This window comes from Bos indicus, chromosome 27 (assembly GCF_029378745.1).
Source record: "Bos indicus isolate NIAB-ARS_2022 breed Sahiwal x Tharparkar chromosome 27, NIAB-ARS_B.indTharparkar_mat_pri_1.0, whole genome shotgun sequence".
NCBI classification, from domain to species: domain Eukaryota; kingdom Metazoa; phylum Chordata; class Mammalia; order Artiodactyla; family Bovidae; genus Bos; species Bos indicus.
Window position 1 is genome coordinate 33,161,406 of NC_091786.1, and position 26,327 is coordinate 33,187,732.

The window sequence follows — 26,327 nt, forward strand, 5'->3', positions numbered from 1 at the left end:
ACGCCTGGAGCCGAGGGCCCGGGGTGGGAGCCTGGAGCCGAGGCCCGGGATGATTTGTCGTTGCCTAATGAGATTAATGAGCCCCGGGGGCTGGTATGCGGCGGCGCTGGGGCTCTCATTAGACGCGGATGCTCACGGGAACGGTGGGGGGCGGGCGGGGGACTGAGGCTCCCCAGCCAGGTGGCTTCCATTAATCTGTGGGCGGGGCCGGGGGCCGGGCTCTGGCGTACCCCACCCCCGCCCCCACTGCCCTCCCGGCCCGCGCCGCCGGAGAGGAACGCGGAGCAGAGGCTGCCCGAAGGCCCGGGTAGGGAGGCTAATGGGTCCAGGGACAGCCCTCCTGCTCGCTGCTGTAGGCCCAAGGCCTGGCACGGGGTATGTGCTCCATAAATACCTATTGGATGAGGTCAGAGACAAGAGGGGCCCGGGGCATGCGGGTGGGAGGGAGCCTCGGACCGTCTGGGTTTTCCTCCTGGCCCCCAAGACCTCTCCCTTTCCCGCCTCCCCTAAACAACCTCTGTACCTGCGGGGGTGTCGTGCCCACTCCGCAGCCAGCCCTCCCCCCCACTTTCTAAGGAACCCTGAAAGTCCTGGAGGGCCCAAGGGAGCTGCTCTGCGGCCTCCAAACCTATAATTTGGTTTTCAAACCCACAAGCAGGGAGGTCTGTGGGGGCCAGAGGGAGCCAGCTTCGTGCTGCCCCACCCTGTCCGAGTGTGGGTACACACTCACACACATACACACACACACACTTAAATACGTACTGTCATACAAGCTCACACACTCAATAGTTTAGTGAGACCTAATTTACATACCATAAAGTTCACCCGTTTAAAGGGTAGGATCCAGTGGTTTTTGAGTACACTTACAGCTGTGCATTCATCATCATCATCTAATTTTAGAACATTTTCATCATCCCCTAAAGCAACCTTGAATCCTTACCAATCACTCCCCCCATCCTCCACCCTCTGTATTTCCCAGCCCTGAGCAAATGCTGGGCTTCCCAGGTGGCTCAGTGGTAAAGAATCCGCCTGCTAATGCAGGAGAGTCTCTGGTTCGATCTCTGGGTCAGGAAGATCCCCCGGAGAAGGAAATGGCAACCCACTCCAGTATTCTTGCCTGGGAAATCCCATGGACAGAGGAGCCTGGAGGGCTACAGTCCATGGGGTCCCATAAGAGTCAGACACAACTTAGTGACTCAAACAGCAACCACAAGTAACCACTAAGCTACTTTCTGTCTCTGTAGATTCACCTGGCCAATCTACAGAGACAGATACACAGAGGACCACGCTGTATGTGATCTTTGGTAACTGCATTCTTTCATGAAGCACAGTGTTTTCCAAGTTCGTCCATATACTATGTATTAGCACGTCATTTCCTGTTTATTTCTTTAATTATTATTTTTGGCTGCATTGTTTCTTAGTTGTGGCACACAGGATCTTTGCTGTGGTGCGTGGGCTTAGTTAACCCACGGCATGTGGGATTTTAGTTCCCTGACCAAGGATTGAACCTGTGTCCCATGCATTGGCAGGCAGGTTCTTAACCACTGGACCACCAGGGAAGTCTCTACATCATTCTTTTTTTATGGCCAAATACTATTCCATCGTATGAAGAGAGCATATTTTATTTCTTCATTCATAAGTTGATAGGCATTTGGGGTGTTTCCACTTGGGGCTTATGAACAGTGCTGCTATGGATATTCCTGTGTACGTTCTTGTGTGCGTGTGTGTTCACTTCTCTTGGATATGTACCAAGGAGTGGAATTGCTGGGTCATGTAGGGCTTCCCTGGTGGCTTAGTGGTCAAGAATTCGCCTGTTAATGCAAGAGACACAGGTTCAATCCCTGGGTCGGGAAGATCCCCTGGAGAAGGAAGTGCAACCCACTCCAGTATTCTTGCCTGGGAAATCCATGGACAGAGGGGACTCTGGCAGGTTCCAGTCCATGGGGTCACACAAGAGTCAGACACAACTTAGCATCTAAACAACAAAACAACAACAAACAATGGTAGCTTTAACTGCCAAGCTGTTTTCCAAAGTGGCTGCGCCATTTTACGCTCCCATCAATAACATATAAGGATTCCAGTCTCTGTTTTTTAAATTATAACCATCTTAGTGGACAAGTATTTCCCTAATGGTGTTGAGCACCTCTTCATGCATTCATTGGTCATTGGTATATTCTCTTTGGAGAAATGTCTGTTCACATCCCCTGCTCATTTTTTCAGCTGGACAATTTGTCTTTTTATCATTGAGTTGTAAGTTCTTTATATAATCTAGATAAAAGTCCCTTATCAGATATATGATTTGCAAATATCTTCTCTCATCCCATGGGTTGCCCTTTCTTGGGTGATATTCTTTCAAGAGCAAAGGTTTAAAATTTTCAAGTCCAACCTATCAATCAATCTGCTATTTTATTGCTTGTGCTCACACAGTCTTACACACTCAGCTCCTTGCACTCACACACTCAGTCTTACACACTCAGCTCCTTGAGCTCCTTTTTCCCAAGAAGGGTATAGGGTGAGATTTGCTCCCAGGAGTCCCCTGCCCCCCAACTTCTGCCATAGGGGGATCCTACTCCTCCGTGTGGGCACAGATACAGGGAGAGGGATATGTCTGGAGTCGGGGAGCCTGGTCTGGATTAGGCGTGGTGGGGGTGGGGAGGGAGGTTCCGCGCATAAGCTGCCTTTTCGCCAGGTTCCAGGACCAGGGAGGGCCCTGTGGAAGCAGACAGGGGGCGGGAGATTGCAGAAGGACGCACATCATGGACGCATCCGTGCGTCCTTGTGACCTCACCTAAGAGATGAAGGGATCGGATGAGAAAGACCAGAGCAGGGGTTTGTAACCTGCGTTCCACGGGCCTCTGAAATCAGGTGCATAGTACTGGGGGGTAGTGCATTCTTCTGGGGCGGGACTCCATAGCCCGCAGCAGATACTCAAAAAAGGATTCCGCTCAGCCAGGAAGGTGCTGAACCACCAACCAACCGGTAGGGGCCTCAGAGGCCCATGGTTCTGTGTGAGCATCTCCTCCTACCACAAGGGAGGGTACAGCCCCAGACCTGCGCCCCCACCTTGGGGACCAGGAGGCCTGAGCTGCTGGGGGCGGTGGGGGGGAGCAGCCCCCATCGGGCTATCAGTTCAGCACAGGGAGCTGCCCCTGGCCTGTGCCCCTCTCCCCCTGGAGAGGACCAGGGACTGGTAGATCTGGGCCAACTGTGAGGACACTCTGTCCAAGGGCTGCCTTGCCCACCCCGGAAGCTGCTCTGCGGGTGTGAGACTAGGGGGTCAGGACTGCAGACACTCGCTGGAAGCTCCCCTCTCCAAAGGCCCCGGTGGCCAGCGGGGGCTGCAGGAAACCCGGGGCAGGAAGGGGCTGGGCCCAAGCCGCCTGCCTTGCTCCCATCTGTGGAGCATCAGTGGGGCAGCTGGGTGGGGGTTCTTGCGGCGGGGGGGCGGGGAGGAAATGAGAATATACAGTGAGCAGAGAGGGAAGGGGCGGGGGGCTGCAGCCCGGGCCCCTTGGCAGGCCATGAAGGGAAGTGACACAATGAGGAATGTGTTTCCCCCGCGCGGGGTGGGAGGCAGAGCCCTGAGAACGGCCAGACCCCCAGAGGGGCCAGGGGGCACAGGCCGGAGAGGCATCGGAGGCGGGGGCTGCGCGGGTGGGGCTCTGGGCAGCAAGTGGGGGCGGGGAGCGGGCAGGAAGGGCAGCTCGGGGTGGGGGCCGTCCCCATCTCCAGACTCCACCCTTGAAGGAGCCTTCTGGGCGCTGCGTTCTCGCACATTCCCTGCCTGCACCCTGGGGGTGGAAGTCACCCCGTGGGACACACCCTGATGGCTTCCTCTTCTTTCTCAAGGGGCGCAGGGTTATGGAGGCCAGTTCCTCGGTGGGAGAGGGCGCTGAGGTGTGAGGACCCCGGCCCAGGGGCAGGGCTGGGCAGGGGACATGGTCCATCTCTCTATGTTTGTCTGTCTCTGTCTCTTTCTGTTTATGTCTGTCTCTCCGTCTCTCGATCTCTCTGTTATTGCCTGTCTCCATCTCTCTGTCTCTTTCTGTGTCTGTCTGACTCCATCTCTCCATCTGTCTGTCTGTCCCTCTGTTATTGCCTGTCTCTGTCTCTCTGTCTGACTCCATCTCTCCATCTCTCTGTCTCTCTCTCTCTCTGTTATTGTCTGTCTCTGTTTCTCTCTCTGTCTCTCTGTGTCTCTCTGGGTGTTTTTGTCCCCAGCTGGGCTGGCCCGTGTGAAAACAGGCCCCTTGGTGGGAAGGCGCCTCCCCATCCTGGACACCCATTTCCTCTCCCCCAGCAGGGAGCTGGTCAGTTAACCCCCTCCTGCCCAGAATCCAGAGGTGCCCCCGAGGCTTTGGCCTGCAAAGCCAAGAGCCCCTTTCTGGGGCTGGGGCTGGGGATGGCCAGGCCTTGGAAAGCAGGTGGGCCCCACCAGCGAGCTAGCTGGGTTACTCCAGGAACACCACCGCACCCCCCACCCCCAGCCGTGCTCGCCTCTCTCCTGGGCGCTCCGGGGGGCCTGAGAGGATGCTGGAAAGCAGGAAGCAGAGTGGAGAGCCTGCAGCCCCCTCCCAGTGGGCAGTGAGGCCTCCTGGTGGGGTCTCTGTGAGCGCTGAGCCTGTGCTGGTTTGGTTCAGGAAAGACCCAGGTGGGCCCCGGGGAGTATGGGCGAGAGGCTGGTCCGGCCAGCCCCTCTCCTGCTGCTGTGACCACACAGAGGATGGGGCGCTGATGCAAGCCGGGGTCCGGCCCTCACCTTGGTGGTCCCAGAGGGCTGCCGGGTCTGGTGGGGGTGCTGGGGCCAGGTGGGCACTGGCTGGTCCCCAGGGACGGTCTCTTCAGTCTCTGCCGCCCCTCTGGGACGTGACAGAGGGGAGGGAGGGTGACACTCTGGCTGTGCGGTTGAATCTGAGCCACAGACTCGGCCACCCTGCAGGTCACTCCTGGGGGGTGCTCCTTGGCCCTGGGAAGCCCAGGGGGCAGTCACCATCTTTCCTTCAGTCCAATCTGTGACCTGCTGGAGGCCAACCTGAGGTGACAGTTCCCCTGCCATCCTCTGTCTGCACTGGGGGCTCCGAGGAGACCTGGCGGAAGGTGGCTGGTGGCCCCCATGGCCTCAGCTTCCCCATCTGAGGGCTGAGGGGTGCAGCCAGGTGATGGATACCAGGCAGCATCCCGCAACAGCCAGCCAGCCGGGGACTCTTCCTCACCTGCCAGGAGGGGAGGGCCACAGGATTAACTCCAGAATACCTCCCGTAGCCAGGCTCGAGGAGACTGTACCTTTGTGTGGCAAATCCCCGTGGTCAGAGGAGGAGCCCGGCGGGCTACGGTCCGTGGGGTCACAGAGAGTCGGACACGGCTGGGGGACTGAGCGTGGCACGGCAGTCCGCAGAGGACCGTCACACCCGTTTTCAAACGATGCCATGGCAGCTCTGAGAGATGGAGAAACTCGGGGCAGCTCGTGGCAGCTGGAGCCTCCTGACACCAGGGTCTGGGCCCTCCCCTCCCATTTCCACCGGGTTTGCCACCTCATTCGTCTGTCCGTCCGAGGCCCTTCTGCACCCTCCCTGCGCAGGTCTAACCAGGGAGCCGGGGAGGCCGCGGGCACCCGTCTGAGGAGCCAGGTCCTTCATGAGGCCTCCTGGCTGGCACTGAAAAAAGCAGAGATTTAGAGGGCAACAGAGACCCCAGCCCAGACTAGGGCAGGAGCTGCCCACCCAGGTGGGCCGTGTGGCCCCCGAGTGGGTGAGGTGTCAGGGCCCCCGCTTGTCTCCTGCAGGGACCTGAGAAACAATGTCATCAGCACGGTGCAGCCCGGCGCCTTCCTGGGTCTGGGGGAGCTGAAGCGCTTGTGAGTGGCGTGTCCTGACCACCCCCTGCCCTGGCCCCACATCCCTGGAGGAGGTCCCATTGATCCCAGTCACCCACCGTCCCTCTTCACCGCACATACGGGGTCGGGGGGCTGACACTTCATGCCCCAACCCCATCCCCTTTTTCTCCGCTCCCTACACAAGCCCCAGCCTCACACATGTGTCCCTCACGCGTGGACCCGTGTGCGGCCACGTGGCCGACATGCTGAGGGTCTGCGTGTCTCTCCAGGGACCTCTCCAACAACCGGATCGGCTGTCTCACCTCCGGAACCTTCCAGGGCCTCCCCAGGCTCCTCCGACTGTGAGTGCGGGGCGAGGAAGGTGGGGCGGGAGGCGGGGGGCAGGGGGAGCGGTTTGAGGGAAGGCTCCCCAGACCCTCATGGGCTCTGCATTCTCACGGCTCACCCCCAGCCCAGGGAGAACCTAAGATCCCGTCTCCCTGTTCCCCTGCAGAAACATATCTGGAAACATCTTCTCCAGTCTGCAACCTGGGGTCTTTGATGAGCTGCCAGCCCTTAAGGCGGTGTGAGTACCCTTTCCCCAGGCCCCTGCTTCCTTCCTCGGCCAGGAGGGGGACACATAAGCACTGCGACCACGTGGCCAGCCTTCTGAGGAGGCGGGGCGGACGCTGGGCTGGGCAAAGCCGCAGAGCACCGCAGGGTGCTCCCACACACCGGAGTTTGCCCTCTCCGGCCTCAGTCTCTCCCTGGGGCTCCATCCCCACCCCGGGAGCCCAGGGAACCCCTCTGCTCTACCCTGGGTCCCTCCACCCTCTGCAGGGACTTCGGCACCGAGTTCCTGACCTGCGATTGCCACCTGCGCTGGCTGCTTCCCTGGGCCCGCAACCGCTCCCTGCAGCTGTCGGAGCGCACGCTCTGTGCTTACCCCAGCGCCCTGCACGCCCAGGCCCTGGCCGGCCTCCAAGAGGCCCAGCTGCGCTGCGGTGAGCAGACCCGAGCCCTCAAGGCTCCTGAGGCGGTGGGCTTGGTCTCCAGGGCATCCTCTCCCTTAGACCCCACTGGGGACCCATCCTCCATCCAATTTTCTAAACTTCCTTGGGGAGTGCTGCTTGGTTTATGTTTTTCATCTGGTCCCACCTCTTGGGGTGATAAAGCATGCTGTGGAAAGAAGCACTTTTACTGTTCAAAACCCACCTGCTCCTTTCCTCTGCTTTAATCTCTGGAAACACTCCCTCCCCTCCTTCTGAACTAGAGTGGGCTCCAGACAGAGGGGCCTGGTCCTCACCTGACACTCAGGCTCACTCCCCGTGTCCCCACCCGCAGAGGGGGCCCTGGAGCTCCACACACACCACCTCATCCCATCCCTCCGCCAAGTGGTCTTCCAGGGCGACCGGCTGCCCTTCCAGTGCTCGGCCAGCTACCTGGGCAACGACACCCGCATCCGCTGGTACCACAACCGGGCCCCCGTGGAGGGCGACGAGCAGGCGGGCGTCCTGCTGGCCGACAGCCTGGTCCACGACTGCACCTTCATCACCAGGTACAGGCCCCGCAGCCCCTTCTCAGCCCAGAGCATGGGCGGGGGAAGCCAGAACCCTCACCCACCCACCCCCGACAGGAGCTGGTCTGCTCCTGGGAATATCTGTGGGCACGTTTATGCAGATCCAGAACTAAGTCAGAAATGGTCTGCGTGAGGGATACAGATTGAATTGTTGTTTTAGTCACTAAGTCATGTCCAACTCTTCTGCAACCTCACAGAAACTGTAGCAGCCAGGCTGCTCTGTCCATGGGATTTCCCAGACAAGAATACTGGAGTGGGTTACCATTTTCTTCTCCAGGGGATCTTCCTGACCCAGGGATCAAATCAGAGTCTCCTACATTGGCAAGTGGATTCTTTACCACTGAGCCACCTGGGAAGCCCTACAGATTGCCTGATAGGAAAAAACTGATTAAATCTGACATTTCTTCAGTACCTTTACAAGGATACAGAGGGTCTCACCTGTATTATTGGACTTGCTCTCTGCAAACGTCTTGCAAGAGAGGTTTTATTACCTCCATGATGAGGGTGGGGAGATTGAAGCCCAGAAAAACACTGTCGTAAGGCCAGCGTTACAGGAGTATGAGCCTGTACCCTTTCCCCAGAGCCTGGGGGACTTCCTTGGTGGCCCACTGCCGGGGGCCCAGGTTCCATCTCTGGTGGGGAAACTAAGATCTTGCATGACTCAACCGAAAAAAAAAAGAAAAGAGCCTGAAGCCGGCACCCGGGCGCTCGGGGAGGGTGGCGTGGCCGCCAGGAGCACCTCCAGCCAGCCCTCGCCTGCCTGCCCGCCCGCCCGCAGCGAGCTGACCCTGTCTCACATCGGCGTGTGGGCCTCAGGCGAATGGGAGTGCTCCGTGTCCACGGTCCAGGGAAACGCCAGCAAGAAGGTGGAGATTGTGGTGCTGGAGACCTCGGCTTCCTACTGCCCCGCTGAGCGTGTCGCCAACAACCGCGGGGACTTCAGGTTTGGGACACCCCTGGCCATCCCCTGCCCCCACAGCCAGCCTCTGAGACGCGGGTGAACAGTCCCCCGACCTGCTCTAAGATGGAGAAAACACTTTCTCTTGTCATTCAGCTCCAAGTCTCGTTGGTGTGTTTAGAGAGACCATATATCCTTTTGTATAAAATCACCCTTCAAGATGTGCTGTGCAGAACAAACAGGGGTTTGGGGTTTTTCTTGGGGGGGGGGGGGGTGCAGTCGCTTCCCTATATGCATAGTTGACAAAACTCTCCCATGACAGATGTCACATTCTAATATCCCAGGGGCCTCTCCCTTAGTCAGGGAAGGTGTTATTCTCCCATCCTACAGCTGAGAAGACTGAGGCCCAGAAAGTATAAGTGACCTGAACTCAGAACTCCAAGGCCAGCCCCGTAGCAATGACAGCACTGTCCCAACAAACACAGCTTAAGAACTCAGGGGGAGCTTGGGAAGCCCTTGAACTCCAGTCCACACAGCCTCTTCTGGACCCTGCCTCCAGCTCCCAAGGGATCTGGCCTCACAGTTCTCAGGGCAGAGAAGGGACGGACCCTGGTCCTGAGGAGCCTGGGTCATCGGCAACTCTCTGCCTCTGCCCCCAGGTGGCCACGAACTCTGGCTGGCATCACAGCCTACCAGTCCTGCCTGCAGTACCCCTTCACCTCGGTGCCCCTGAGCGGGGGAGCCCCTGGCACCCGAGCCTCCCGCCGGTGCGACCGCGCCGGCCGCTGGGAGCCGGGGGACTACTCCCACTGCCTGTACACCAACGACATCACCCGGGTGCTCTACACCTTCGTGCTGGTGAGGCCGGAGCGGGGGTGGAGGCCATGGGGAAGGGGAAGGGGAAGGGGAGAAGCTGGCTGGCCCCACGGGGCTGGGGGCCCCTGCGTCCTTGGGAGGCACGGCGAGGAGCCATGGGGCCAGCACCGTGTCTCATGCTCGTCTCCTCTTCCAGGGGTTTCAGACTCCCCAGGGCCACACTTGGGACGGGAGGGCCACCCCGATCATCTTTGTCCCCCAGTACAGCAAGGTCCGTCTTAAGAGGAAAGTGTGAGGTCGTCCCGTTGTCCTTAGGGGTGGCGCAGCCGGAGGGCGCCTGAGTCGTGCAGACCTCGCTCTTTACATCTGCCTCTCCCATCAGGATCAGACTCAGGCGTGGGCAGGACCCTGCTCCCCAGGCCCCATCGCCGAGTGTCAGCACAGAGAAGGGGGCTCCTGGGGGGCATTTTGGGGGAGAAGGAGCCAGATTGGATGGTGCCCTTTCCTCCCGTCTCCAACCTAGATGCCCATCAACGCCTCCAACGCGCTGACCCTGGCCCACCAACTTCGAGTGTACACAGCCGAGGCCGCCAGCTTCTCTGACATGATGGACGTCGTCTATGTGGCTCAGATGATCCAGAAGTTTCTGGGTTATGTCGACCAGATCAAAGAGGTGAGATTCAGTCAGGTCTCTGGGTCCCTTGGAAATCACCCGCTCCCCTCAACCACTCAAGCCTCTCTCACCCCGGCCCTGCTCCTGCCTGCTGTGACTCTCTCCCCTCCCGCCCCCAGCTGGTGGAGGTGATGGTGGACATGGCCAGCAACCTGATGCTGGTGGACGAGCACCTTCTGTGGCTGGCCCAGCGCGAGGACAAGGCCTGCAGCGGCATCGTGGGCGCCCTGGAGCGCATTGGGGGAGCTGCCCTGAGCCCCCACGCCCAGCACATCTCTGTGGTACCATGGGCCAGCTGGGAGGCTGCCCCAACCAGGGAGGCACAGGGAGGGGCCTTAGAGGTGACAAGGGTCAGCCCCAGCCCTCATCATCCAGGAGCAAGTCCAAGTGTGGGCCAGCCGTGTGCCCGATTTATCAAGAACCCGAACATGACTAGGGTCCCATCCCGGTCATGTGGCATCAAATTCCAGCTTGTCAGGGGCAGTGCAGAGCACAGGGAGGCCAGTGACACCACAGAAGTTACCCAAGGCTTCGTGCCAGGAACCAAGTTGAAAGGCTGTGTCGTTGTTTAGTCACTAAGGTGTGTCTGACTCTTTGCAACCACATGGACCGTAGCCCGCTGGGCTCCTCTGTCCATGGGATTCTCCAGGCAAGAACACTGGAGGGGGTTGCCATTTCCTTCTCCAGGGGCTCTTCCCTGCCCAGGGGTTGAACCCACCTCTCCTGCCTGGCAGGAGGATTCTTTACCACTGAGCCACCTGGGAAAGCCCTGAGTTGAAGGGCTAGGCAGACGGAAATACAAGAAGGGGCAGGGAGGAGGAGAAGGACAGGAGGAGGGTTTGGAAGCAGAGGGCAGCACTGGGATGGAGTGGGGGCTGATGGAGACTTCAGATCCCCAATAAGAGGGGACATTTCCAGTGAAGGGTGGTGAAATACTAACAGTCAACAAGGAGACCACCGCATCTCCTCCGGGCACAGGTGGAGATATGAGGAGGGGGCACATGGACCCTGCTCTCCGGCTTAGCTGGGGCAGGAGGACCAGGGTGTGTGGGGAGCTGAGCTGGCTGCAAGGTCGGGGGTGAGTGAGCGGGAGGGAGGGCGGAACAGCACTGGGGGGACTCCACAGCCGACTCGGGGCTCCCGGGCCCTGGGCGACAGGCAAGGGACCAGGGGTCAGTCGGAGCAGGTCTGTGGTCTCAAGCAGGAGCAGGCCAGGAGAGGGTGACAGGGTCCCTGTCCCTAGAACTCGAGGAACGTGGCCTTGGAGGCCTACCTCATCAAGCCACACAGCTACGTGGGCCTGACCTGCACGGCCTTCCAGAGGCGGGAGGCGGGCATGCCCGGCACGCGGCACGCGGGCCCCGGCCAGAGCCCGTCGCCCGAGACGGAGCCCCTGGCCGACCAACAGCTGCGCTTCCGCTGCACCACCGGCAGGCCCAACGTGTCTCTGTCGGCCTTCCACATCAAGGTGGGCGCCGGGGAGGCAGGGTGCTGAGCAGGTGGGGGGCGGGGGGGAGGCAAGGCGCCTGGGCGGGGCCGGGGGCGTGAGGGGACGCAGGCAGGGGAGGAGACATGTGGAGGTGGCCCTGGGGGCCAGCAGAGTCCCAGGGACCCCGGGCGTCTCTGAGGAACTCCCGTGTCCCCCCCAGAACAGCGTGGCCCTGGCCTCCATCCAGCTGCCGCCCAGTCTGTTCTCGACGCCCCCGGCGGCCCTGGCCCCCCCGGCGCCCCCAGACTGCACCCTGCAGCTGCTCGTCTTCCGCAATGGGCGCCTCTTCCGCACTCTCGGCAACACCTCCCGCCCCGGAGCCACAGGACCTGGCAGGAGGCGCGGCGTGGCCACGCCTGTCATCTTTGCGGGGACCAGTAAGGGCCTGCGCCCTGCCCTACCCCACTCTGGGGGCGGCCCGGGACCCCGCTCTGCCCCGCCCTGCCTGGCCCTGCCCTCACCCCTGGAGGCAGGGGACGGTGGCCCCCCGCCCTGTTTCCGAGGATGATGCTGGACAGGGGCGTCCCGTGAAGGAAGGGACGGGTGGAGAAAAGGCTCCGCGGACCTGGGGTTTCACATCCCAGACTCCTCACATTTCCGAAGGGCTCCAAGCACAGACCCACGTGGGCCTGCCTCTCCTCCCCGGGGTGTGCCAGCTCCCCGCCCGGGGTGCCTGCCCTCCTGTATCCTCCCTTCACTCCGGCTTTTGCTCCCTCGGTGTCACCTTCCACCTTCTTGTCCTCAACCCCCAAGTCCTCCCTTCCTGGCCACGTCACTGTGACCCCTTTGCCACCAGCTCGCCATGCCTTTGTTTTGATTCATCCTTGCAGCTCCCCAGTTAGGCTGAGGCTCTGGGGTGGGGGGCGGGCCTGCATGTGGCATCTAACTCTATCCCCCAGGCCCCCCCAAGCCCCCGCACACCCGCCTGGGCCTGAGTGGACCCCCCTCCCTTTCCCACCCTAGGTGGCTGCGGCGTGGGGAACCTGACCGAGCCGGTGGCCGTCTCACTGCGGCACTGGGCTGAGGGGGCCGAGCCCATGGCAGCCTGGTGGAGCCAGGAGGGGCCAGGAGGGCCCGGGGGCTGGCGCTCCGAGGGCTGCCAGCTGCGCTCCAGCCAGCCCAACGTCAGCTCCCTGCACTGCCAGCACCTGGGCAACGTGGCCGTGCTCATGGTGAGCCGAGTGGGCGCCGGGTGTGGAGGGCGGCAGAGCCCCTGACCACCTGGGGCCACAGGGAAATACGGAAAGAATGGTGCCTGATTGGGCCTCGCAGTGGGGAGGACTCACAGGGACCTGGCCCTCTGGTCTGCCCCACACCTCTCCATCTTGCAGGAGACAGGGAGGTCCTCAGGCCCTCTATCAGGAAAGTGAACGTGTTAATTGATAATTCGTGTTTGATTCTTTGCCACCCTGTGGATTGTAGCCTGCCAGACTCCCCTGTCCATGGGGATTCTCCAGGCAAGAATACTGGAGTGGGTCATCATTCCCTTCTCCAGGGGATCTTCCCCACCCAGGGATCAAACCCAGGGTCTCCTGCATTGTGGGTGGATTCTTTACTGTCTGAGCCACAAGGGAAGCCCCAGACCCTTTTGGGGGTGGGGGGAGGGGGGAAGGAAAAAAGCCCCACAGGCTTTTGGGGGAAAAAAAGGAAAAAAAGACAGACACGGAGGTCCTCTATTCCCATGTCGAGAGAGATGGCTAAGGAACCACCAGGCCAGGTCTCCACATCCTTCGCTCTGACACCCGGGTTGTTAAAGTGAAAAATGAACCTGGGCATGTCTGCCCTCTGTCCCCCTCCCCACCCAGGACTGTCCAGCCCCTCACCTCCTGCACCACACGTCATAGCCCGCACTCCCAGATCCTGAGCAGGTGTTCGGCTCTACCATAGATAGTACCTTCTTCCTCTTTCCTCATCTCCGATTTTCAGGCTGAGAACCTGCAAAGTTCCCAGAAAGCCAGGTCAGAAATGCCACCTAGACCAACTTTCTAAGCGTAAATGTGGTGGTGCTTCCATCTTTGCTACCTGGACAGCAAAGGGCCAAAGTTGGGGCCCAAGGCTGACTGGGCTTGGGAGGGGAGAACCGGCCTGGGGGACCAGCCCAGACCCCACAGGGGGTCCTCTCGGCCCCTGGCTTCCTGTTGCTCACTCCCTGTCCTGTCTTTCCAGGAGCTGAGCGCCTTCCCCAGGGAGGCGGGGGGCTCTGGGGCAGGGCTGCACCCCGTCGTGTACCCCTGCACGGCCTTGCTGCTGCTCTGCCTCTTCTCCACCATCATCACCTACATCCTCAACCACAGGTGAGCTCCTGCAGGGGGAGTGGGTGTGCAGGAAAGGCCAAGGAGATCGCTCAGCCCTGGCGAGTGTCCCTTCCCCAGGCTCCTGCCCAGCATTTCCTGCGAGCATTCTGAGGTTGAAAAACACGTCTGGGGCTTAAGGTGCCTGTCCCATTTCACGCACGCACACCGATGTCTGCCTTCTTCTCTTCGACTCTCCCGGTGGTCTTGAGAGCCCAAAGGCCCGACCTTGGGGTGCACGGTCCACTAACTAGACACTGTTTCTATGGCAGCTCCATCCACGTGTCCCGGAAGGGCTGGCACATGCTGCTGAACCTGTGCTTCCACATGGCCATGACCTCCGCCGTATTTGCGGGAGGCATCACGCTCACCAACTACCAGATGGTCTGCCAGGCGGTAAGCAGGGGAAGGGCTGGGGTCTCCAGGATGGGTGCCAGCAGCCTGGGCACAGAGGAGGGAGGCACACAGGCCGGAAGTGGGAGCGGGTCATGGGCTCCAGCTCCATGGTTCTGGGCCCAGCCTTGTTGGGGGTGGGGGGTGGTGAGAAGCAGAGACACTAGGAGCCAGGGTGAAGTGAAGGGTGGGGGGCCTGCAATGGAAGAGCAGTCGGGGACGAGGCCGGCAGCAACGACAGGGTCATGGAGCCACCCTGGCATGTGGAGGAGAGCCCTGGGCTGGAAGTAGAGAGGGTATCAGCAGGGACACGACCCTGGGGAGGGTCTGGGTGGAGCTGGGGGCGGGGCACGTGGGAGGCAGGGGAGAACACTGTGGGCGGAGGCTTCAGGGTGGCCCGCCCCCCAGCCCTCACCCCTTGACCCCACAGGTGGGCATCACCCTGCACTACTCTTCACTGTCTACACTCCTCTGGATGGGTGTGAAGGCCCGCGTCCTCCACAAGGAGCTCACCTGGAGGGCGCCCCCTCCACCAGAAGGGGACGCTGCCCCGCCTGCCCCGCGACCCATGCTGCGGTAGGCACTTCCATCTGTCAGCTTTGCAGTAGGGAAGGGCTCCGGGGGTGGGGGAAAGACATCAAAGGCTGTTCTCCCAGGGTGGATGCAGGGTGGGTCCAGGGTCCTGGGAGATCACACTCCCAAGACACAAGAGGAGGCGGGGGGCTTCCCTGGGGGTCCAGTAGTTAGGACTTGGTGCTTTGACTACCGTGCCCTGAGGTTGCTGATGGGGGAACTAAGACCTTGTGGCCATTAAAAAAAAAAAAGACAGAAGAGGCAAGGGCCTAGGTGGCACCAAGTTTGCCCAGTGCCATGGAGGGGGTGCCTCCTTGGGGTTTTCAGGCATACCTCGGCAAGGAAGTGAGCAACTTTGCAGGGCACTGGGCAGGGATCCTGGGAACCAGAGCGGCACTGAGTTCCGCGCTGTTTAGGGGGACAGAAAGCAATTCTGGCTTCTGTCCCTTAGAGCAGTCTTGGCCAAATCCCCTAGGGACCTATGACCTGCCCTAGAGGGGCCTTACATCCCTAGAAAAAAAACAAAACAAAACTCGCACACGATTTCCCGGGCAAGGAGGATGGGGCGGAGACCCCTCGGTGAGGGTTCCGAGCACCAGGTCCCCTCCTTGCTCCCCATCTCTCTGACCCCTAAACCCCCTCTCTCCAGGTTCTATCTGATCGCGGGAGGGATCCCACTCATTATCTGTGGCATCACGGCCGCTGTCAACATCCACAACTACCTGGACCACAGCCCCTAGTGAGCGCCTTGCCCCCGCCCTGACCTCCTGGCTTGGCGGGTGCCTCCTCCTCCTCACCACGGGGGGCACCACCCACTCGCCCAGCCAGTCACCCAGCCCCAACCCCTGCATGTGGCCCGAGCCACCTCCCCACCCACCCGGCCTCGGGGCCCCACCTCATACACGCCACCCGTATCTCCCCGCAGCTGCTGGCTGGTGTGGCGCCCGAGCCTAGGCGCCTTCTACATCCCCGTGGCTTTGATTCTGCTCATCACCTGGATCTATTTCCTGTGCGCAGGGCTGCGCTTACGGGGTCCCCTGGCACAGAGCCCAAAGGGGGGCACCGGCCGGGTCTCCCTGGAGCCGGGGGAGGAGCTGAGGGGTTCCACCAGGCTCAGGAGCAGCGGCCCCCTCCTGAGTGACTCGGGTTCCCTCCTGGCGGCTGGAAGCACAGGGGTGGTGACGCCCGGGCCCCCGGAGGACGGCGACGGCCTCTATTCTCCGGGAGTCCAGCTGGGGGCGCTGGTGACCACGCATTTCCTCTACCTGGCCACGTGGGCCTGCGGGGCGCTGACGGTGTCGCAGCGCTGGCTGCCCCGAGTGGTGTGCAGCTGTCTGTACGGGGTGGCGGCCTCTGCCCTGGGTCTCTTCGTCTTCACCCACCACTGTGCCAGGCGCAGGGACGTCAGGGCCTCCTGGCGCGCCTGCCGGCCCCCGGCCTCGGGATCCCGCGCCTCCCCGCGGGCCGCGCCTGCCGGCCCCGAAGACGGGTCCCCGGTGTTCGGAGAGGGACCCCCGTCTCTCAAGTCGTCCCCGAGCGGCAGCAGCGGCCACGCGCAGCCCCCGGGGCCCTGCAAGCTCACCAACCTGCAGCTGGCGCAGAGCCAGGCGTGCGAGGCGGGGGCGGCCGCCCGCGGGGACGGGGAGCCTGAGCTCCCGGGTCCCCGGGCCGGCCTCGGCCCGCGCCATCCCAACAACCTGCACCACGGCCGTCGGGGCCACAAGAGCCGCGCCAAGGGGCACCGCGCGGGGGAGGCCGGTGGCAAGAACCGGCTCCGGGCGCTGCGAGGGGGCGCGGCCGGGACGGCCGAGCTGCAGTCAAGCGAGAGTGGCAGCCCGCACCACAGCCCTTCCGAAAGCTACCTGGGCAGCAGCCGCCACAGCCCGGGCGTCGGTCCCCGGCTCGAGGGCGAGGCCGCTCTCACGCCGTCTGAGGGCAGCGACACGAGCGCCGCACCGCCCCCCGAGGCCGGCCGGCCGAGCCAGCGCCGCAGCGCCAGCCGCGACAACCTCCGGGGCGGCGTGCTGGAGAAGGAGAGCAAGCGCCGCTCCTACCCGCTCAACTCGGCCAGCCTCAACGGCGCCCCCAAGGGCGGCAAGTACGATGACGTTCCCTCGAGCGGCGCCGAGGCGGCCGGCGGCGGCTGCATGAAGACCGGCCTCTGGAAAAGTGAGACCACCGTCTAGGGTGGGTGCGGGCGCCGCTTCGGCACGAGCTGGCCGTGCAGGGTCTTGACCCCGCTTCTCGCGGAGGGGCGGGGGGCGCCTCAGAGACGTCGATCGGTACGCCCCCAGGTTGGAGTGGAGGTGCCTCGCTGCACCTGGGCTCTCCAGCTGTAGTCCTGGAGGCCGGGAGAGGGAAAGGCGCAGACCCGCCCCTGCAGAGCGGGCCGTCTCCCCGGGGTAGCGACAGACAATCCCTGGACCGCGGGAGGGGTAGGTTTCCGTCCCGGCCCAGGCAGCACCTGCCGTCCAGGCTTGCGGCCTAAAGTCCTGCCGGTCTGCGGTGCGACCTAGAGTGGCGGGGATAGCTCGGGCGGGCCCCTTCTAAGGTACACCTGCCTCACTGGCGGCATCCGCGTTACTGGGAACACTGGTGATGGAGTCTGAGTGAGGCGTTCTCGCCTAGCCGCCCTCTGAAGTCTCCCCTCTGTGCCCACACCCCAGAGCCTCTCTCTCACCTGATTCTGGCTAACTAGGGAGCCTAGCAGATGAGCCAGGTGACCAGGACAAGCCGGAGGAAACAAGGTGTTGCTTTTTGAAATTAACTATGCAAGAGGAGAATGGGGGCCGCGTGAAAGGCAGCTGGGATCAACCAGCTCTCTGGAAGGGAGGGAGGGAGGGAGGTGGAAGGAGGGGTGCAGGATTAGGGCTGGAGGCCATTCCCATGGGACTGGGACAAGACCCACATGGCAGGGCTCAGAGGGGGCACTTCAGGACAAAGCTAAGGTCCTACATCTAAGACGCTGACTGCCAGGTACCTGGGGAGGATGGGAAGATAGCAGAGGTAGTACTTCAATTTGGGGCTGAAGGTAGTCCTGCCTCAAACCTAGTCCTACTGAAAGAAAACGCTCTGAAGAGGGGCGCCACTGCCAGGCTTCACGTGGTGCTGGAAAAACACTGTTAATGGCACAGCCCATATCCCCAGTCTCAACCTTCCACCGCCCAGGGACTAAGAGGCCTCCCCACCTCCATGAGGCCAGACAGGAGAATCTTATCGATGATCTTATGTCTAGGTCCATATTAGAAACCTCCAAAAAAAATGAAACCAGCTTCCTGCCCCACCGAAGCCCAAACCAAATCCCCAAGGCAAAGGGTAGGGGCCCTGTGAATCACCTGGGACCTGTGCCTTCACTACTTCTAAACACCAGCACTCATATTTCCCAACCTAAAGAGCAACCACCAGCCTTTGATTACAGCACTCGATCAAAGTGGAAGGAACCTTGGGCCTCATGAAAAGCAACAGGGAAACTCAGCCCAGTCTCCGTATCACTCCAGCCTGATCATCACTCCAGCCTGATCGCCACGGCAAGAGCAGACAGACAGGGGAAAGGGAGAAAACCCACACGCCGAGATGGATCCTGTTATTTATGCTTGCTGCACAGACAATATTAGACAGAAAAAAAAAAAAAGGCAAAAAAAAAAGCTTCATATTATTCTTCCACGTATGCTGGCTGCTGTTTACATACCCCGCCAATGCCTTCGCACTGGAGAGCTTTTTGCAATACGCTGGGGAAAGGGGAGGGAGGGGATGAAAAGTGCCAAAGAAAACATGTTTTTAAAAGCTCGGGTTTTATACAATAGAAGGTTTTCTAGCAGATGCCTCGTGTTTTAATATATTAAAATTTTGCAAAGCCCTTTGAGCTATGACCTTACTCCTCCACCCACAGTCCTTTTGTGATGAAAGAGGATCTCTAACACTGTACACACGAGCCCACAGGGTCTGTGAACAAACACAGGGCCGAGGGTTGCTCAGTTCCCATCCTTTGAGAGCTGGTAACGCTGGGAATACCCATGATCCACACCAGGAGAGGCCCCACCAGCCCCGTGGCAGCCGTGTATCCAATCCCACCTGGGAGCCGGAGAGCCCCTGACACTGCCCCAGCAGCCCGAGAGAAAGCAAGCCTACAGAATCCGGAGGGAGGCAAGCCGCTCTCTTGGACCAAGGGATGGGACTCTCTCCAACCTGGGCGTCCCCACGCTCCTTCTGACTTCGCCTCTGGGACTACACAACCCCTCTTGGGTCCCTTAAACGAGAATGGAAACACCTGAGGGCTTGTGGACAGTGATTCCTCTGGCTGTGTCAGGCCAGTTAGCAAGTCATCAGATGAGGGGAAGCGCCCTCAACGCCCAGTGTGCATCAGGGAGGGTTCGGAGTACCCTGGGCGGCCTGTCTAGCTGCCTGGGCCTTCTGGAAGTCCCTAACTTCCTGAGGGGTACGCAAATACTGCTCGATTTCACTATCAGAAATGTCCTCGTCTCCAGTGACCATGGAGACAGGGGGGGCGGGACAGACTCGTTTTGGGGGCTTCAACATGCAGGGTGGGAGGAGGAGAGCGGGGCTGGAGGGCCGCTTGCCCGCAGGCAGCTCTAAAGAGCTACTCCCCACATCCTCGTCTCCCAGTGCTTGCCCCTGCCCCTGGCCCTGCAGCTCCTTCTCCCCGGCATCTATCTCGGCTGTTCCATCCCGAAAGGCCTTGCGGACCAGCATGTGGCGGTGCTGGAGAAGGTCGCCGATGTGCTTGACCACAGACCGTTTGTCAAGCTTCAGAACCTGCAACCAGGCCAGCTGCTCAGCCATCCGCAGCAGCACAGCCAGCAGCTCCTGCAGGCGGGAGGAAGCGGGGTAGGGCAGGTCCACGTTCGCCAATTTACAAAATCGGGCAAGGGAACAGGTCAGCCGATCTGAAGGCCGCAGGGACTGCCACGCCAGGAAAGTGGCGGCGGTGATGACGGGCAAGGGGTGCCGCCCGGTCACCAGCCACGTTTCATCGGCCAGCTCCACCAACTGCAGCGTTCGCGACAGCATCTTCTCCTTGTCTTCCACGTACTTGGCTGGCACAGATGGGGAGGCTTCAAACAGCTTGAAGCTGAAATAACCAAAATAAGGGTCTGGTCTCGGTACCTCCGGGAGACAGCTCTTCCAAAGCACAGAAGATAGGCAAGCTATGCTATCCTTTCGGGAACACACAAGCCTGCTGCGTAGCAACTTTATTCAGGTACCAAGAGAAATCAGGGCGAGTCTCCTGCAGGAGAGGTGAAGGGCAAGAGAGTGCAGAAGGGCGCTAACATCTATTGACAATCCTGCCGCCCCCACCATCAGCCATCATTCTGAGTGCTTTACAAAATGTTCTTTAATCTACTCAACACCCTGTTATGTGCATTTAAGAGTCTAAAAACTTGCCCACAGTCATCCAGCTTAGAAGTGACCAAGCTTCAAACTCAAGGTCATTCAACACCGACAGCCTTTGCTTTCTACCGTATTTGTCAGAAAAAAAAGAAAAGAACACAGCTACTTATTAAAAGAGAAAAATTAGCTTCTAACTCCAGCTCTGTCAGTTTGCTCATACTCTTTCAGCTCTAGTCACACACAACGTGATTCTGCTGAGGCAGGGCTGTGGCATTTAGTCAAGCAGGCCTGAGTGGCAGAACCCAGAAGCCCCGTGCCAAAGCTGATACTTAACCTTCCTACAGCATCAAGCTGCTGTGACAGCGAAGAGGTTTGAAAATGATACAACATTCTAGAAACGTAAACTGGGATTCACCCGACCAGCACCAGGCATAGGAGAAGGAGAAGTCCATCCTCATAGAATGGACTTGGTCAAAAAGAGACAGCTCGAAGTAAAAGGATTCGGGTCTAAAGCCATCCCACCCCCGTGTCTCCCACCAGGCAGGTACCTGCTACAGTAGGTCTTCACCAGGTCCACCAAGCACAGAGATGGCACATCCAGCCCCAGGAGCTTCACTATCTGCATGTAGGTTCCAGAAAACACATCCAAATCTGCATACAGCAGGGTGCAGATGGTCCCCATGGTCAGGGGCCAGTTACGCTGCCGGCAGGTGATTAGGACGCAGCAACCAGCCAGCACCTCCTTCTTCTGCAGCCTGGCCGTGCGGATGCCAGCGAGCTGGTGCGCCTGTTGGTAGTAGGCAACTGCCGTGTCCTCAAATGTTGGCGGCAGCTGCAGCACTCGACAGAGGTCTCTCACTCGACGAAGACCTAGGAAAACCCATGGCAGGAGTTGTAGGGGTTCCCAACAATACGTTAACAGGATCAGACAACTTGATTGAGTGGGATTTATCCCAGGGATGAAAAGATTTTTCAATATCCATAACTCAATCAGTGTGATACACCACATGAATAAACTCAGAATAAAAACCATATGATCATTTCAATAGATGCAGGAAAAGCTTTTGATAAAATGCAACATCCATTTAAGATAATAATAATAAAAAAAATCTCTCCAGAATGTGGGTCTAGAGGGAACAACATAATAAAGGTCATATATGACAAACTCACACTAGCATTATACTCAATGGTGAAAAGCTGAAAGCATTTCCTGTAAGATTAAGAACAAGACAAAGATGCCCACGCTTGTCACTTTTATTCAACATAGCTTTGGAAGGTCTAGCCATAGCAAACAGAGAGGAAAACTAAAAGGAATCTAAATTATAAAGGAAGTAAAAACATCACTGTTTGCAGATGACGTGATATTATACGTGAAGGAGTCAAAGGAGCTCCCAGCAAGTTCTGTTAAACTCGCCTCAGATACCACATGCACAAATAATGGACCTTTCTACAATGATGAGTGACACTTGTTAAGGCCATTTGAAAAGCACAAAGACATTTGTGGAAAGAAGTCAACACTTCAGTGCCTCATCTTTTGGAGGTTGGTTTGATTTGTGACCAAGCTTTGACCTGGGTTCCTTGAATCTACCTCAAACATACCCAAGCAGACATAAACCTTCCACCTAATTTATTCCTCTCTTAGAACCACCTCCATCTTTTATTTCTAATTACCATTCTCTTCTTCTCTACCTTTACATAGTAATGCTGAAAACAGAAAAGACAAGAGACGAGCTGGACCATATAGAGAATTTTCTTTAAAGCCACTGTGTCATCAAAGGTTGATTCTCACCTCGTTGCTGGCTTCGACTAACTTGTTCGTTTTCCCCGGTGCTTCGAGAATATGTTACTTCTGTAAGATAATGAACAAATAGCTTGTTTAGTCTCTATTCACAGACCCCTGCCCTCCTACCACACAAAACCAGGGAGCAGAATCCAAATCATCAGGTACCCACTACCCGTCTCACAGAAGGTGCTCATCTTTGCAGGTAAAAGGTCCATCTGGTTTTCTATGACCACAAGCAGTACCAAATACACAGAAGGCTTTACAAGATTAGGACTAGCACTAAAGCAGTTCCAAGTGTTCCAAATTTCCAGCCACCCCTCCTGTACATTCAATTCAGGCAATTTTCCTGCCTGTAGATTTTGAGGGCTGCACTGGTCAGGGACTTGGAACACAAATGGAAAAAAAAAAAATAAGTTTTTGCCAATTAGTTTTCAAAACTGCTTCGGGGTAGTAATATTTCCCGCATTCGCACAACACTGACCTATTGATATAATGCTTCCAAACAGGCAGACTAGGTAAATTGAGTGGAACTTTGTTTCTCTCTGTTTCATTTATTCAACTGAACTGAATTTATTCGTTAACACCTACATGTAACAGATATGGTGCTAAAAAAAACAGATAATGGCAGCCCCCGATCAGCAGTTCACTAGTTCACTTTCATGTTTTCTCCCATATCTAAGTGTGCTCTAGACAGGGAGAGGGCAAGAGATAAGAAGCATCTGACGTCAATCCCTCCATCGCCCCAGGCTGTATCCATGGCCCTGGAAAAGCCCTCACAGGTACCTCGGAGGTTGCCCTCGTCACTGAAGGTGGTCGTAAGAATGCCCTCGGTGACCACGCAGCCGCAGTCGGAGCACACCAGCTGGTTCTGGGAATAGTGCGAGTCTTCCACGAGCTCAGCGGAGCCGCAATCGGGACAGCGGCCTCTACCCGGCATCGCACAAGCGGTCCAGAGCCCAAGCAGCTAACCGCCCCCACCTCCCACAACAGCAACTATGCCGAAACAGGAAGTAGGAGCGAAGTCTTGTAGGGTTGCACCTTCCTCTTCCGGCTAGAGTAACAGCCGTACTGTAGGTACCGCCTCCGCGGCTTCCGGTCCGTTCCTCTGCGGACTCGGGTAGAAACGTGATCGAGGAAAGGAGGTTCCTGATGTGGACTGTATCTTCGAATTCCCCGCGATCTGTACTTAGTTTGAGGTTGGCTGTCTAGGCTCGGGGGGTTACTCTTGAGTGAGCTTTCTACCGCCGTGGACGCGCGTAACAAACTAAAATTTGTTGCCAGGCACAAACAATTCTTCTTTCTAAAGCGCCAAGGGTATCTCAGACTCTCCTTTTTCTCTTCGGTAATAAATGTTGATTCTGGCCATAGTATAAAATTTGTGGCCTAAAAGGGAGGGTAGTGTATTGAGAGAGCAGGAAATTGTGTTCTTTCCAGAGCAGCTTCCCTACAAGCACGTTGTTTCCTCTCTTTGCAGTCTGTTTTTCTCCCCTGTAGAATGAGGAAGTTGAATTAAAATCCAGAGTGACAACCTGGGAGGCTTCCAGAGACTAGGCAAGAAATGTCTAAGGGAGTTGGAGAGAAAGACTACGGAGGTTAGTGAGGCCCTTGGCAGTCTGAAGAATTTAAGCAGATTGGGATGTTTTAAAACCTTAAGCTTTAAGATGCTCCAAGAGTCTAGCTCCGAAGGTCCTGGCGTGGTATAGTACAGATGAAAAAAGCGAGCAAACGTGTGCCTCTAGTAATGTTCCAGAAACCAAGCTCACAGACGAGAGATTTTGTTTGTCATGTTTGAATATAACTTAAGTGTCAGCAAAGAGGATGTGTTTTCTCATAAGTAAATCCCAATTGCACTCATCAAGAATAAAGGTTTTCAGGAATTCCCTGGTAGCCCAGTAGTTAGGACTTTGTGCCTTCACTGCTGTGGGCCCAGGTTCAATCCCTGGTCAGGGAACTAAGATTCCACAAGCCATGCAGTGTGGCATAAATACATAAATAAATAAATGTTTTTTAACACTTGAAAGTTTTAGAATCAATTGTGTTTGAAAAATAAGACAATTGAGTTAAAGTTACAAAGAACCATGGCCAGTCCCTCTGACTCCAAGAAAACAGACGGAAGTTATCACAGCCAGTGCTGAAAGTATGTGGGGAATTTCTGCTTCTCAGTTTGATCTTGGAGAATTTCAGGCAGTCTCTGGCATTAGCTGATTTTAGAAGATGTTAGTTTCAGACTGTGCAATCAACATCCTCACTGGGAGGGTAAACAGGTCCCTAAAAGGAACATGGAGAAGGCAATGGCACCCCACTCCAGTACTCTTGTACTGGAAAATCCCATGGATGGAGGAGCCTGGTAGGCTGCAGTCCATGGGGTCGCTAAAGGTCAGACACGACTAAGCGACTTCACCTTCACTTTTCACTTTCACGCATTGGAGAAGGAAATGGCAACCCACTCCAGCGTTCTTGCCTGGAGAATCCCAGGGACAGGGGAGCCTGGTGGGCTGCCGTCTATGGGGTCGCACAGGGTCGGACACGACTGAAGTGACTTAGCAGCAGCAGCAAAAGGAACATAACTGGCCCTGGGAGCATGTCTTTACATTCCCCAAAAGAACAGTATCCGACGCCAGTCATCCCAATTTTGTGCAGATCATGAACCTAACAGCATTATTTTTTTAAGTGGGATTTCACTTCAGAGTCATCTACCCATGACAGAAGCCTTGAAATTCTGCTTTCCCTGACATTTCTCATAGTAAAGTGGAAGAGCAGTTTTATGATCCAGCAACGCTGGGGCTTCCCAGGTGGCACAGTGGTAAAGGATCTACCTGCAATGCAGGAGACACAGGAGACTCGAGTTCAATCCCTGGGTAGGAAGATCCCCTGGAGGAGGAAATGGCAACCCACTCCAGTATTCTTGCCTGGAAAATCCCATGGACAGAGGCGCCTGGTGGGTTTATAGTCCATGGGATCTTAAAGAGTCAGTCATGATTGAGCACACACACAGCTAGCAACTCCAGGGGTGGAGAGGTAATTCTCCTCCAGCCACAAGTGTGTGATGGTCTCAGAGAGCCTCATCCTCAGACGCAAACAGGCAGGGAGGTAGTCAGGACCCAGGCCAGAAGATGGCGTGCTCTCCTAAGACATGCAAGACTAAGGCTCACGTTCTCACGAAGAAAACCATTTATTTAGGAAATTCATTTGTCTTCCTCTGGGAAATCAGGACATACACATCATCCTTGGTGCCTTTCCTTCCGATACAAACTCTACGAAGATTTAGGGCTTCCCTGGTGGCTCAAACAGTAAAGACTCTGCCTGCAATGCAGGCGACCCGGGTTAAGAACTAAGTGTCCTTCAGTGACAGTGATGATCTGTTTAACAGATGCTTCTCAAAGCCCTCTCCCCAGCTCCTCCCCAAGCCTGTGAAGCTGGAGCCATGTTTCTTGTCCCTAAGGCCAGAGCCCACGGGGTACTTGGCACATCGGCTTTTGGAATGCTGAGTGCCCAGATGGGCTGGATTAGAGCAGAAAGCTACTGAGGAAGGAAGGCCATTAGAAAAGATGCCTCAGACGTGGTCCAGATGTGAAATTCTGACCTCGAGGCCAGAGTTCTTTCTCTAGAGGAGGCCAGACAGAAAGGCCGATGGAAGATGTCCCCATGGACGGCCCCTGGCCAGTCATCTCTGGTTACATGTGTGTATTCATCGGTGGTCTGCCTGTCTTTGTTGCAAGTCTCCCTGGGAATGACCTGGCTGTCTCATTCCTGTGTCCCAGGAGCGCCTGTTACACCACAAGGCTGTTAGCTCCTGTGGACACCCATCCTGGGTAGGCCTGTCAGAGGCCACACATAGATGGAATTCCTCAGCGGCAGGATCATTTCTAATCTGGAGTGAGTAACTGGGGGGAGGTGGAGTTGGGCTTCTCTCAAGGCCTAACCCCAGGCTTCTTCCAACTCAGAAGACTCTCTAACCCAGTTTCACTCTGAGCCTGGAGGACCCACTCTCCTCACCACCCTGGGCCTTGGAGCTTTTCTGCCTGGGTCCCCTTCATCTCAGCTTTTCAGCAGATGCTGATTCTCCTCTGACAGCAGTGGTGACGGCCTCAGTCCAGGGCACCACCAGGGCCCTCGCTCATATTCACTTTCCCCTTTCCTGTTGTTTATTCTGTCCCTCCCCCTGGCTGAGGATCACTGTGTTGGGTTTCTTGATCTCCCAGGAAGAAAGGCACCTGGCAACTCTGAGGAGGTGGCCACAGGCCTAGAGCTCAATCATAGCCGGAACATCCCTCCTCGGGAGCCATGGCTTATAGGGCCTTGTCTTGAGTGGGGCTGAGTTACGTGGGCTCCACTTTCCCTGCCTGCTCCCATCCTCCAGTATTCCAGGTCACTCAGAATATTATCCCTTTGCCCCCCCAAATTAATCCTAGACTGGGTGTCCACAGACATTTTCTGAAAAGGGCCCGAAAGCAAATATTTAGGTTTGGTGGATGTGAAAGTTTTTGTTTTAACCGCTCAAGTCTGCTTTTGCAGCATGGACACAGCCATAGACAATTACTCAGACATAGACGATGAACTCAGCTGTATCCCAATAAAATTGGGTAGACACTGAAATTTGAATGTCATGAATTATTGTTATTTTGATTGTTTAAAAAAATGTAAAAATCTCCAGTATTCAGTGCAATGCTG

The 26,327-nt window shown here is 57.4% G+C and overlaps 2 protein-coding genes across 2 annotated transcripts in view; one reads left to right on the plus strand and one right to left on the minus strand.

Annotated features, from left to right (window-relative positions):
• The window catches only part of ADGRA2 (adhesion G protein-coupled receptor A2), a 37,157-nt gene extending 18,777 nt beyond the window's left edge, over positions 1-18,380 (plus strand). The window contains exons 3-20 of the mRNA XM_070781390.1: positions 5,783-5,854; positions 6,103-6,174; positions 6,327-6,398; positions 6,653-6,816; positions 7,157-7,370; positions 8,170-8,334; positions 8,949-9,147; positions 9,629-9,778; positions 9,898-10,059; positions 11,022-11,246; positions 11,428-11,644; positions 12,231-12,439; positions 13,434-13,561; positions 13,831-13,954; positions 14,382-14,527; positions 15,174-15,263; positions 15,450-16,711; positions 17,943-18,380. Coding sequence (XP_070637491.1) covers positions 5,783-5,854; positions 6,103-6,174; positions 6,327-6,398; positions 6,653-6,816; positions 7,157-7,370; positions 8,170-8,334; positions 8,949-9,147; positions 9,629-9,778; positions 9,898-10,059; positions 11,022-11,246; positions 11,428-11,644; positions 12,231-12,439; positions 13,434-13,561; positions 13,831-13,954; positions 14,382-14,527; positions 15,174-15,263; positions 15,450-16,710 — 3,670 coding nt within the window. The 3' untranslated portion in view covers position 16,711; positions 17,943-18,380. The remainder of the gene's footprint in view (positions 1-5,782; positions 5,855-6,102; positions 6,175-6,326; positions 6,399-6,652; positions 6,817-7,156; positions 7,371-8,169; positions 8,335-8,948; positions 9,148-9,628; positions 9,779-9,897; positions 10,060-11,021; positions 11,247-11,427; positions 11,645-12,230; positions 12,440-13,433; positions 13,562-13,830; positions 13,955-14,381; positions 14,528-15,173; positions 15,264-15,449; positions 16,712-17,942) is intronic.
• Positions 18,166-22,679, minus strand: BRF2 (BRF2 general transcription factor IIIB subunit). Its single transcript, XM_019953487.2, has 4 exons — positions 22,440-22,679; positions 21,663-21,722; positions 20,422-20,743; positions 18,166-19,613 (listed from the first exon to the last, which is right to left on the minus strand). Exons 1-4 carry the CDS (start codon positions 22,591-22,593, stop codon positions 18,884-18,886), a joined length of 1,266 nt encoding a protein of 421 aa, XP_019809046.2. The 5' UTR covers positions 22,594-22,679; the 3' UTR covers positions 18,166-18,883.
• Positions 22,680-26,327: the final 3,648 nt, after the last annotated feature.